The sequence below is a fragment of the Chiloscyllium punctatum genome, chromosome 11 (assembly GCF_047496795.1).
Source record: "Chiloscyllium punctatum isolate Juve2018m chromosome 11, sChiPun1.3, whole genome shotgun sequence".
Classification (NCBI taxonomy): Eukaryota; Metazoa; Chordata; class Chondrichthyes; order Orectolobiformes; family Hemiscylliidae; genus Chiloscyllium; species Chiloscyllium punctatum.
Window position 1 is genome coordinate 1,844,877 of NC_092749.1, and position 13,949 is coordinate 1,858,825.

The 13,949-nt window shown below is 46.2% G+C and overlaps 1 protein-coding gene across 3 annotated transcripts in view; it reads left to right on the forward strand.

The window, feature by feature from the left end:
* Positions 1–13,949, forward strand: part of LOC140482671 (protein EFR3 homolog B-like) — a 207,068-nt gene that overhangs the window by 67,426 nt on the left and 125,693 nt on the right. For all 3 annotated transcript variants that reach the window (XM_072580177.1, XM_072580178.1, XM_072580179.1), the window contains exon 9: positions 922–1,057. In XM_072580177.1, the coding sequence (XP_072436278.1) occupies positions 922–1,057 (136 nt within the window). The remainder of the gene's footprint in view (positions 1–921; positions 1,058–13,949) is intronic.

Here is a 13,949-nt window from a genome sequence, read left to right on the forward strand (position 1 = left end):
ATTATAAATTTTCTAATTGTTTCAGGAATTTGCGTTCAGCTGATTCTGTGTAGAATCTACAGTTGAAAATCAGAGTACTTAATCCCCATACCAGCTGTAGTAGGTCATGAAGAGCTGCCTCCCTGCCTTACCCATGCTTGATGTAGAGAGTTGTCCCTCAGCTATAGAACAAAATCTCTACAAAAGCGAGAAATACTTAATGCCGTCTCATGAGAGCTAACACAGAGGATGGCTGATCACTGTAAAACATGATGGGGAAAATGGTGCCAAGTTCAATATCTGCTGATCAGAGCCTGGCCGCTCTTCCCTATTAGGCACATTCACTGATTGAGATACAAGAGTCACGATGCTGAGTGTGTCATTGCTGGAATCCTGTTAATTTGGCTGCTATCCTTAAGTACCTGACCGTTAGGGTACTGGAGCTAGCAGGAAACACAACCCAAAATTTCATTCCTTGCAAATTGCAGCTTGCCATCTGTTAAAAGAAGAAGCTTATCAAGCTGCTTGGAGGACTCATTGTAGCCCAAATTGGAGTTACATCCAATATCACAGCTATGCTGCCTAAGAACACCAGACACTTAATAAGGTTTTTACTTAAAGGGGCAAATTCAAAGAAAAAAATCACATTAGTGATACCACTGTACATCCTCAAGCAAATTAGTACAGATGCTTTAAATACTCAGCAGCTCTGATAACCTCAGTGAGGAGAGAAACAGAGTTAAAAACTGAAAGAACTATGGATGCTATAAATCAGAAACAAAAACAGAAATTTCTGGAAAAGCTCAGCAGGTATAAAGCATGTTCTCAAGTATGGAGAGAAATCAGAGTTAATGTTTCAGGTCATACTTTTCATCAGAACAGGGAAAAATTATAAGTGTAGTAGTTCTGAAGGAGCATTTCCTGATTCTGTCTCATATGCAGTCCCAGCATTCCCATTTGGTCATTCAGCAGTTGGTGGGTCACCTGGATGCCAACAGTAAGAGTGTTGCCAAAGTACGCACTGGCATTGTGGACGTGCTGTCAGAGTCTGCTGTCATAGCAGCTGGTGGATCTGTAGGTGAGTAGGAAAGATTCTTAATGGTTATTTATTCTGAATGTTGTCTTGTATGAATAATAATGTATTAATAGTTGAACAGTGTGCAGTTTTGTGTTCCTGGGCTTTGTTAGATTGTCTGTTGCAGTCATTTACATATGATAGCTGTAATTTGGTATACCTGAACAAATCAGACAACTAACATTGTAACTTTGTTGTACAATGAGGCTATAACACCAGTGTATGTTCAGCTGCCAATCTGAATATGATTATGTCAGAAAACAGATAGGGTCAACATGGCATAAGAAATTGGAAGAGAAATTGAACAAGTGGCCCTTCAAGCCTGCTTCACTATTCAATAAGATCGTGGCCAATCTGATTGTGGTCTCAATTCCAATTTCTTGTCAGCCTCAGTAATACTTGGCTCCTTTATATAAATACTCTGTCTAACTCAGCATTGAAAATATTCAATGTTCCAGCTTCCACTGCTCATTGATGAGAATTTCAAATCTCTCAATCTGAGAGAAGATATTCCTCCTTTTCTTGATGGACTTAAGGATGTCTTTTGTACTTTATGATTCTATGATCTCCATCTTGAATGGGCAGCACAGTGGCTCAGTAGGTAGTATTGCTGCTTCACGACACCAGGAACCCGGGTTTGATACTACCCTCAGGTGACTGCCTACATGGAGTTTGCACATTCTCTGGAATCCTGCGTGGCTTTTCTCCGGGTGCTCCAATTTCCCTCTACAGTCCAAAGATGTGCAGGTTAGGTGGATTGGCTATGGGAAATGCAGGGTTACAAGGATGGGGTGGGTCTGGGGGGGATGCTCTTCACAGGGTTGGTGTGGACTTGATGGGCTGAGTGGCCTGCTTCTATGCTGAAGGGATTCTATGATTCTTTTATGAATTGTCTTATTTTCAAATGACCCTGAGTTCTAGATTCCCACAAGAGGAAATATCCTTGTCCAGCTGCATTATATATGTTTCAATAAGATTACCTCACATTTTTGCAAACTCCAAACAAGTATAGGGTAAATGTGCTCAACCTTTCCTCATAAGAAAAACTCCTCTTCCCAAGATCCAGCCTAATGATCCTTCTCTGAACTGCTTCTAATGCATATTTGTCCCAATTGAAGTAAGGTAACCAAAACTGTACAAAGTACTCCAGGTGCAGTCTCACTAATGCCCGAACCAGAGGACACAGCTTAAAAATACGGGGTAGGCCATTTAAGACAGAGATGAGGAGAAACTTCTTCACCCAGAGAGTGGTGGGTGTGTGGAATGCTCTGCCCCAGAGGGCAGTCTCTGGATTCGTTTAAGAAAGAGTTGGATAGAGCTTTCAAGGATCGTGGAATCAAGGGTTATAGAGATAAGGCAGGAACAGGATACTGATTAAGGATGATCAGCCATGATCATATTGAATGGTGGTGCAGGCTCGAAGGGCAGAATGGCCTACTCCTGCACCTATTGTCTATTGTCTATTGTCTACGGAGCTATAACTAGACTTGGCTATTTTAATACCTCACCCCCTTGCAATAAAGACCAACATTTCATCTGTTTTTCTAATCACTTGCTATACCTGTGTGGTAACATGTTATGAATCACGTCTGTGGACAGCTTGAAGCATTTCTGCAACTTCTTCTATTTAGATAACATTTTGTTTTTCTTCTCTTTCTGCCAATGTGGTCAGTGTCACATTTTTCCACATTGCTCTCCAGCTGCCAAATTTTTGTCCATTCACTTAACTTATCTACTTCCCTTTACAGCTATTTGAGTCCTCACAACATATTTGCCTAGCTGCCTTCATACCATCAGCAAATCTGATTACAATGCACACAATTGTTTCATCTGAATCATTAATATAAATTCTAAATAGCTAGGACTTAGCCCTAATCTCTGTGGCTCTCCACTAATTTCATTGTGTCAACCCGAAACTCACCAATGTATCATCTGTTTCCTATTAGTCAGCCAATCTTTTATCCATCTGAATGGATATTGGGCGGTGCATTGAGTATGGGAGTTGAGAGCTAATTTAGGCTCATGCCTGAAACGTCGATTCCCCTGCTCCTTGGATGCTGCCTGACCTGCTACGCTTTTCCAGCAACACATTTTCAGCTCTGATCTCCAGCATCTGCAGTCCTCACTTTCCCTATAGGAGTTGAGAGTCTTGTTGAGGTTGAACAGGACACTGGTTAGTCCAGTTTTGGAATACTGTGTTCAATTCTGGTGTCCCTGCTATAGAAAGGATGTTAAATTTGAAAGGGTTCAGAAAAGATTTACAAGGATGTTGCCAGGGTTGGAGGGTTTGAGCCATAGGGAGAGGCGGAATATTCCATTTTCCCTGGAGAGTTGGAGGCTGTCGGGGACCTTATAGAAGTTCGTAAAATCATAAGGGGCATGGATAAGGTGAACAGTCAAAGTTTTTTCCCCAAGGTAGAAGAGTCCAAAACTCAAGGGCATAGGTTTGATGTGAGAGGGGAAAGATTTAGAAGGGACCTGAGGGGTAACATTTTCATACAGAAGGTGAAGCTCATATGGAATGAACTACTGAAGGAAGTTGTGGAGTCTGGTACAATATTTAAAAGACATCTGGATGGGTATATGAATAGGAAGGGTTTGGAGGGAAATAGGCCAAATGCTGGCAAATGGGACTAGATTAATTTAGGATATCTAACTGGCACGGACAAGTTGGATCAAAGGGTCTGTTTCCATTCTGTATATCTCTATGGCTCTGTGACTCTAATGTATCATCTCAATATCATTGCTGTCTTGTGCAGTAACCTTTTATATAGTAGCTTATTGAATGCCTTTGTGCAATCCAAGTGCACATCTGTAGGTTCACCTTTATGCACCATGCTTGTTACATCCTTAAGAAACCAATAAAATTTGTCAAGCATGCTTTCCTTTCACAAACCACTTTGATTCTACCTGATTATATTATGATTTTCTAAATGTCCTGGTATTACCTCCTTAATAATGGATTCTAGCATTTTTCCAACGACTAACATTTGGTTAACTGGCTAAACCTTTTACCATTTTGTCTCCTTCCTTTCTTGACCAGATGTACAGTATTACATTTTCAACCCACTGGTAACTTTTCAGAATCAAAGGAATTTTGGAAGATTGCAACCAGCTTATCAGATAACCCTACAGCTAGTTTGTTTAAGGTCCTATAATGCAAGGCAGCAGGTCCACGGGATTCAGCATAGAACATGGAACATTAGACTGTACAGCACAGGAGCTGAAAATGTGTTGCTGGAAAACCGCAGCAGGTCAGGCAGCATCCAAGGAACTGGAGAATCGACGTTTCGTGCTTAAGCCCTTCTTCAGGAATGAGGAGAGTGTGTCCAGCAGGCTAAGATAAAAGGTAGGGAGGAGGGACTTGGGGGAGGGGTGTTGGAAATGTGATAGGTGGAAGGAGGTCAAGGTGAGGGTGATAGGCCGGAGTGGGGTGGGGGAGGAGAGGTCAGGAAGAAGATTGCAGGTTAGGAAGGTGGTGCTGAGTTCAAGGGATTTGAATGAGACAAGGTGGGAGGAGGGGAAATGAGGAAACTGGAGAAATCTGAGTTCATCCCTTGTGGTTGGAGGGTTCCTAGGCAGAAGATGAGGCGCTCTTCCTCCAACTGTCGTGTTGCTATGGTCTGGCGATGGAGGAGTCCAAGGATCTGCATGTCCTTGGTGGAGTGGGAAGGGGAGTCCACCAAGGAAATGCAGATCCTTGGACTCCTCCATCGCCAGACCATAGCAACATGACGGTTGGAGGAAGAGCGCTTCATCTTCCGCCTAGGAACCCTCCAACCACAAGGGATGAACTCAGATTTCTCCAGTTTCCTCATTTCCCCTCCCCCCACATAGTCTCAGTCAAATCCCTCGAACTCAGCACCGCCTTCCTAACCTGCAATCTTCTTCCTGACCTCTCCGCCCCCACCCCACTCCGGCCTATCACCCTCACCTTGACCTCCTTCCACCTATCGCATTTCCAACGCCCCTCCCCCAAGTCCCTCCTCCCTACCTTTTATCTTAGCCTGCTGGACACACTCTCCTCATTCCTGAAGAAGGGCTTATGCCCAAAACGTCGATTCTCCTGCTCCTTGGATGCTGCCTGACCTGCTGCGCTTTTCCAGCAACACATTTTCAGCTCTGATCTCCAGCATCTGCAGTCCTCACTTTCTCCTCTACAACACAGGAACAGACCCTGTGGCCCAGGATGTTGTGCTGAACATGACACTAAATGACATTTTTGCCTGCCATTGGTCCGTAGCCCTCCATTCCTTGCATATTCATATGCTTATCTAAAAGTCCCTTAAATGCCCCTATTGTATCTGCCTCCAGTACTACCCTGGCAGTGCATTTCAGACTCCTACCACTCTCTGTGTAAAAAACTTGCCCCTCACGTCACCTTTGAACTTTCCCACTCTAACCCTCAATGCATGCTCCCTAGTATTAGACATTTCAAATCTGGGAGGAAGATTCTGACTATCAACCTTATCTATGCATCTAACGATTTTATAGACTGCTATCAGGTCTCCTCTCAGCCTCTGTTGCTCAAGAGAAAACAACCCAAATTTATTTAGCCTCTCCTTATAGCTCATTCTCTCTAGTCCAAGCAGCGTCCTGGTAAACCTCTTCTACACCCTCTCCAATGCCTCCAAATTCTTCCTGTAATGTGGCGATCAGAATTGAACATGATATTCTAATTGTGGCCTAACCAAAGTCTTTTGAAGGTGAAACATGGCATTCTGACTCTTATAGTCAGTTACCAGACCAATGAAGGCAAGCCTGCCATTCGCCTTCTTTACCACCCTATCTACTCATGTGGATTCTTTCAGGGAACTATGGACTTGAACCCTAAATCTTTCTGTCCATCAGTGCTGTTCAGGGTCCTGCCATTAACTGTATCTTTTCCTTAACATTTGATCTCCCAAAGTACAGCATCTCACACTTACCCAAATTAATCTCCATTTGCCATTTCTCTACTCTTAGCTGCAATTGATCTATATCCCGCTGTATTCTTTGACAACCTTGTACAGTATCCACAACTCCACCGATGTTTGTATCGTCTGCAAACTTACTAACCCATCCATCAATATTTTCATGTAAGTCATTTATATATATCATAAACAGCAGAGGTCCCAATGCGGATCCCTGCAGAACATCATTAGTCACGGACCTCCAGCCTGAAAAACACCCTTCCACCACCACCTCTTTCTTCTAAGGGCAAGTCATTTCTGAGTCAACGTGGCCAAGTCACCGTAGATCACATGCATTTTAATCTTCTGGATGAGCCGACCATGAGGGACCTTGTTGAAAGACTTATTAAATTCCATGTAATGGCAGGACTCTTCCTTCATCGATCACTTTAGTCACCTCCTCAAAAAATTCAATCAAGTTAGTAAGACATGACCTGCCCTTCAGAAAACCTGCTAACTGTCCCTAATTAGGCCATGCTTTTCCAAATGTGAGTAAATCCTATCCCTAAGAATTCTCTCCAATAGCTTCCCAACCTCCAATGTGAGACTGACTGGACTGTAGTTACCTGGAATACCCCTATTTCCCTTCTTAAACAGAGGAACATAGAGTCATAGAGATGTACATCATGGAAACAGACCCTTTGGTCCAACCCGTCCATGCAGACCAGATATCACAACCCAATCTAGTTCCACCTGCCAGCACCTGGCCCGTATCCCTCCAAACCCTTCCTATTCATATACCCATCCAAATGCCTCTTAAATGTTGTAATTGTACCAGCCTCCACCACATCCTCTGGCAGCTCATTCCATACACGTACCACCCTCTGCGTGAAAAAGGTGCCCCTTAGGTCTCTTTTATATCTTTCCCCTCTCACCCTAAACCTATGCCCTCTAGTTCTGGACTCTCCGATCCCAGGGAAAAGACATTGACTATTTATCCTATCCATGCCCCTCATAATTTTGTAAACCTCTATAAGGTCACCCCCCAGCCTCCGACGCTCCAGGGAAAACAGCCCCAGCCTGTTCAGCCTCTCCATGTAGCTCAGATCCTCCAACTCTGGCAACATCCTTGTAAATCTTTTCTCAACCCCTTCAAGTTTCACAACATCGTTCCGCTAGGAAGGAGACCAGAATTGCACACAATATTCCAACAGTGGCCTAACCAATGTCCTGTACAGCCGCAACATGACCTCCCAACTCCTGTACTCAATACTCTGACCAATAAAGGAAAGCGTACCATACGCCTTCTTCACTATCCTATCTACCTGCGACTCCACTTTCAAGGAGCTATGAACCTGCACTCCAAGGTCTCTTTGTTCAGCAACACTCCCTAGGACCTTACCATTAAGTGTATACGTCCTGCTAAGATTTGCTTTCCCAAAATGCAGCACCTCGCATTTATCTGAATTAAACTTCATCTGCCACTTCTCAGCCCATTGGACCATCTGGTCAAGATCCTGTTGTAATCTGAGGTAGCCCTCTTCGCTGTCCACTACACCTCCAATTTTAGTGTCATCTGCAAACTTACTACTATACCTCTTATGCTCGAATCCAAATCATTTATGTAAATGACAAAAAGTAGACGATCCAGCACCGATCCTTGTGGCACTTCACTGGTCACAGGCCTCCAGTCTGAAAAACAACCCTCCACCACCACCTTCTGTCTTCTACCTTTGAGCCAGTTCTGTATCCAAATGGCTAGTTCTCCCTGTATTCCATGAGATCTAACCTTGCTAATCAGTCTCCCATGGGGAACCTTGTCGAACGCCTTACTGAAGTCCATATAGATCACATCTACCGCTCTGCCCTCACCAATCCTCTTTGTTACTTCTTCAAAAAACTTTGTGAGACATGATTTCCTACGCACAAAGCCATGTTGACTTTCCCTAATCAGTCCTTGCCTTTCCAAATACATGTACATCCTGTCCCTCAGGATTCCCTCCAACAACTTGCCCACCACTGAGTTCAGGCTCACCAGTCTATAGTTCCCTGGCTTGTCTTTACCACCCTTCTTAAACAGTGGCATCACATTAGCCAACCTCCAGTCTTCCGGCACCTCACCTGCGACTATTGATGTTACAAATATCTCAGCAAGAGGCCCAGCAATCACTTCTCTAGCTTCCCACAGAGTTCTCAGGTACACCTGATCAGGTCCTGGGGATTTATCCACCTTTAACTATATCTTCCACATCCTTTTTCACAGTAAATACTGATGCAAAATATTCATTTAGTATCTTCCCCATTTTCTGTGGCTCCACACAAAGGCCACCTTGCTGATCTTTGAGGGGAAAAATGTGGTGCTGGAAAAATACAGCAGGCCAGGCAGCATCCGAGGAGCAGGAGAATCGACGTTTCGGGCATAAGCCCTTCTTCAGTAATGAGGCAGTGTAAAGATCAGGGTACCAAACTACCACTGTGCCTCCCTTGTCTGCCGGTTTGATGGTGAGGTTGGGGTTGGAGCGGAGGGAGTGGAGGGCTGCACGTTGGGAGGGTGAGAGGTTGGAGTGGGTGTGAGGGGTGGACAGGTTGAGGCGGTCAATGTTGCGGCGGCAGTTGGATATGAAGAGATCGAGGGCGGGTATGAGGCCAGCACGGGTTGTCCAGGTGCATGGGGTGTGTTGGAGGCGAGAGAAGGGGTCGTCAGAGGGTGGGCAAGTGTCCTTGTTGAAGAAGTAGGTGCGGAGACGAAGGTGGTGGAAGAAATGCTCGATATCTAGCCGCGTGTCGAGCTCATTGATCCGGGAGCGTAGGCGGATGAAGGTGAGGCCTCTGCTGAGGACTATCATTCATCCTCAGAGAGGGGGAGGTCTGGAGGGATAGTGAAAATACGGCAGGGCTGGGAGCTAAGACCTGGTGTGGGGCTGGAGCTGGGAGTGGGGGTGGAGTTAGTCGTGGGGGCGAAGTTAGTCGTGGGGGCGAAGTTAGTCGTGGGGGCGGAGATTGACGTGGGGGTGGAGATCGAAGTGGGGGAGGAGATTGACATGGGGACGGAGATCGATGTGGGGGTGGCGTGGTCCTTTGTTGGTGGCGTGAGGTGGGGACATGGTCAAGGTTTGGTGGTATGAGGTGGGGACATGGTCAAGGTTTGGTGGTGTGAGGTGGGGTCATGATCCATAACCTCATAACCTCATCACTTCAGGAGTATCCATAACCTCATCACCTCAGGAGATCTCCCATCCACTGCCTCCAACCTCATAGTCCCACAACCCCGCACTGCCTGTTTCTACCTCGTGCCCAAAATCCACAAACCTGACTGCTCCAGCCGATCCATTGTCTCAGCCTGCTCCTGCCCCACCGAACTCATCTCTGCATACCTCGACACTGTCCTGTGCCCCTTAGTCCAAGCATTCCCCACCTACGTTTAGGACACCACCCACGCCCTCCACCTCCTCCATGATTTTCACTTCCCCGGCCCCCAATGCCTTACCTTCACCATGGACATCCAGTCCCTATACACTTTCATCCCCCATCACAAAGGCCTCCAAGCCCTCCACTTCTTCCTTTCCCGCTAATCCAACCAGTACCCTCCCACTGACACCCTCCTTTGACTGACAGAACTGGTCCTCACTCTTAACAACTTCTCCTTCCAATCCTCCCACTTCCTCAAAACCAAAGGAGTAGCCATGGGCACCTGCATGGGTCCCAGCTATGTCTGCCTCTTCGTCGGATATGTGGAACAATCCATCTTCCGCAGCTACACTGGCACCAACCCCCACCTTTTCCTCCGCTACATCGATGATTGTATTGGCACTACCTCGTGCTCCCATGAGGAGGTTGAACAGTTCATCCACTTTACTAACACCTTCCACCCCGACCTAAAATTTACCTGGACCATCTCAGACTCCTCCCTCCCCTTCCTGACCTCTCTATTTCTATCTCGGGCGACCGACTCAACACAGACATTTACTACAAACCGACTGACTCCCACAGCTACCTAGATTACACCTCCTCCCACCCTGCCCTCTGTAAAAACGCCATCCCATATTCCCAATTCCTCCGCCTCTGCCGTATCTGCTCCCAGGAGGACCAATTCCACTACCGAACAACTCAATGGCCTCCTTCTTCAAAGACCGCAATTTCCCCTCTGACGTGGTCGACCACGCTCTCCATCGCATCTCCTCCACTTCCCGCACCTCCGCCCTTGAGCCCCGCCCCTCCAATCGCCACCAGGACCGAACCCTACTGGTCCTCACCTTCCACCCCACCAACCTCCATATACATCAGATCATCCTCCATCATTTCCACCACCTCCAGACAGACCCCACCACCAGGGATATATTTCCCTCTCCACCCCTATCAGCATTCAGGAGAGACGACCTCCCTCCGCGACTCCCTCGTCAGGTCCACACCCCCCGCCAACCCAACCTCCACTCCCGGCACCTTCCCCTGCAACCGCAAGAAGTGCAAAACTTGCGCCCACACCTCCCCCCTCACCTCCCTCCTAGGCCCCAGTGGATCGTTCCATATCCATCGCAAATTCACCTGCACCTCCACACACATCATTTACTGTATCCACTGCATCCGATGTGGTCTCCTCTATATTGGGGAGACAGGCTGCCTACTTGCGGAACGTTTCAGGGTACACCTCTGGGACACCCGCACCAACCAACCCAACTGCGCCGTGGTTGAACACTTTAGCTCCCTCTCCCACTCCGCCAATGACATGCAGGTCCTTGGCCTCCACCATTGCCAGACCCTGGCCACACGCCGCCTGGAGGAAGAGCGCCTCATCTTCCGCCTAGGAACCCTCCAACCATACGGGATGAATGTAGATTTCTCCAGTTTCGTCATTTCCCCTCCCCCCACCTTATCTCAGTCCCAACCCTGGGATTCAGCACCGCCCTCTTGATCTGCAATCTTCTTCCCGACCTCTCCGCACCCACACCCTCTCCGGCCTATCACCCTCACCCTCACCTCCTTCCATCTATTGTATTCCCAGCGCCTCTCCCCCAAATTCCCTCCCCCCTACCTTTTATCTTAGCCTGCTTGGCACACCAGCCTCATTCCTGAAGAAGGGCTTATGCCCGAAACGTCGATTCTCCTGCTCCTTGGATGCTGCCTGGCCTGCTGTGTTTTTCCAGCACCATATTTTTCAACTCTGGTACTCCAGCATCTGCAGTTCTCACTTTCTCCTAGTTGAGGCACCCTATTCTTTCCCTAGTTACCCTTTTGTCCATAATATATTTGTAAAAACCCGTTTGATTCTCCTTAATTCTATTTGCCAAAGCTATCTCATGTCCCCTTTTTGCCCTCCTGGTTTCCCTCTTAAGTATACTCCTACTTCCTTTATACTCTTCTAGGGATTCACCCGATCTATCCTGTCTATACCTTACATATGCTTCCTTCTTTTTCTTAACCAAACCCTCAATTTCTTTAGTCATCCAGCATTCCCTATCACCCTGACAGGAATATATTTTCGCTGGATTCTTGCTATCTCATTTCTGAAGGCTTGCCATTTTCCAGCCGTCCCTTTACCTGCGAACATCTGCCTCCGATCAGCTTCCGAAAGTTCTTGCCTAATACTGTCAAAATTGGCCTTTCTCCAATTTAAAACTACAACTTTTAGATCTGGTCTATCCTTTTCCGTCACGATTTTAAAATGAGTAGAATTATGTTCGCTGGCCCTAAAGTGCTCCCCCACTGACACCTCAGTCACCTTGCCCTGCCTTATTTCCCAAGAGTAGGTCAAGTTTTGCACCTTCTCTAGTAGGTACATCCACATACTGAATCAGAAAATTGTCTTGTACAAGAAAATTAAGAAATTCCTCTCCATCTAAGCCTTTAACACTATGGCAGTCCCAGTCGATGTTTGGAAAGTTAAAATCCCCTACCATAACCACCCTATTCTTACAGATAGCTGAGATTTCCTTACAAGTTTGACCCCACCTATAATGGGTCTATAATACAATCCCAATAAGGTGATCATCCCTTTCTTATTTCTCAGTTCCACCCAAATAACTTCCCTGGGTGTATTTCTGGGAATACCCTCCCTTAGTACAGCTGTAATGCTAACCCTTGTCAAAAATGCCACTCCCCCTCCTCTCTTGCCTCCCTTTGTATCCTTCCTGTAGCATTTGTATTCTGGAACATTAAGCTGCCAGTCCTGCCCATCCCTGAGTCATGTTTCCGTAATTACTATGATATCCCAGTCCCATGTTCCTAACCATGCCCTGAGTTCATCTGCCTTCCCTGTTAGGCCCCTGGAATTAAAATAAATGCAGTTTAATTTATTAGTCCTACCTTGTCCCTGCCTGCCCTGACTGTTTGACTCGCCTCTGTTCTCAACTGTACCAGTCTCAGATTGATCTCTTTCCTCACTATCTCCCTGGGTCCCACCTTACTGGTTTAAATCGTCCCAAGCAGTTCTAGCAAATTGCACTGCCAGTATGTTAGTCCCTTTCCAATTTAGGTGCAACCCGTCCTTCTTGTACAGGTCACTTCTACCCCAAAAGAGATTCCAATGATCCAAAAATGTGAATCCTTCTCCCATACACCAGCTCCTCAGCCATGCATTCATCTGCTCTATCCTCCTATTCCTGCCCTCACTAGCTCGTAGCACTGGGAGTAATCCAGATATTACTACCTTTGAGGACCTCCTTTTTAAATTTCTGCCTAACTCTCTGTAATCTCCCTTCAGAGTCTCAACCTTTTCCGTTCCTATGTCATTGGTTCCAGTGTGGACAATGACCTCTTGCTGGCCTCTCTCCCCCGTGAGAACATTCTGCACCCTCTCTGAGATATCCTTGATCCTGGCACCAGAAAAACAACACACCATTCTGCTCTTTCTCTGCTGGCCACAGAAACGTTTGTCTGTTCCTCAAACTATAGAATCCCCTAACACAATTGATCTCTTGGAAGCCGACGTACCCCTCGTTGCATTAGAGCCAGTCTCAATACCAGAAACTTGGCTAGTCGTGCTACGTTCCCCTGAGAAGCCATCACCCCTTACATTTTCCAAAACAGCATACCTGTTTGAAATGGGTATATCCACAAAAGACTCCTGCACTAGGTGCCGACCTCTCTTACTCTTCCTGGAGTCAACCCATCTATGTGACTGTATTTGAGACATTCCCCCCCTTCCTATAACTGCCATCCATCACATCCTGTTGTTGTTGCAAATTCCTCATCACTTCTATTAGTCTCTCCAACCGATCCACTCGATCTGATAAGATTCACATCCAACAGCATTTATGGCAGATATAATCCACAGTAACCCTTAAACTCTTTTTAAACTCCTACGTCTGACAAGAAGTACATATCACTGCAAAGGCCATTTTTGCTCCTTCACAATCTACAGACCCAGAAAATAACACTGTCTTATTCCTCTACAAAACACTGCACTAGGTTAAATTAAGAGCTATGGCTTAATCAAGAGACTTATCTTCAAAAACATGTAATCAAGAAAGAACCCACTGTACTCACTAATACCGCCTTTCTCTTGGATAGACTTAAAACAACAATTAACTTATCTGATTCTGTGTTGTGAACTTCGACCAGACCGGTTCCTCCAAGATTAGTTGTGAAATTCACTGTTTGTTAATTTTTCCAGATGCACTCCGATGTCCAGCAACACATGAATTCAAAAACAGCAAAGGGAGTAACTGTGCAGGTTCTCTCTCTCTCTCTCTCTCTCTCCCTCCCTCCTGCACCGTCCTCACCATGTGCTTCCTTTGTCTGCTCTTCTCCCTTTTAAAACTGCTGTTGTTTCGACTTTTTTGTTCCAAAGTTCCAAAACAATGCAACAGCAGCAGTAGTTGCTGCTTCTGGAATTCAAGGAAATCACCTCCAGCACCTAGAGTACCTCAAAAAAAGGAGCAACTCTTACAGTCAGAAATTTTTCCCATCCTCCATCGTGGATTACTCAGAATCCTCAACATTAGCTACTCGCTAGCCTTCTGGTTAGCAAGGATAAAAAGTCGTAGTCAAGGCCCCAGCAAACTCCC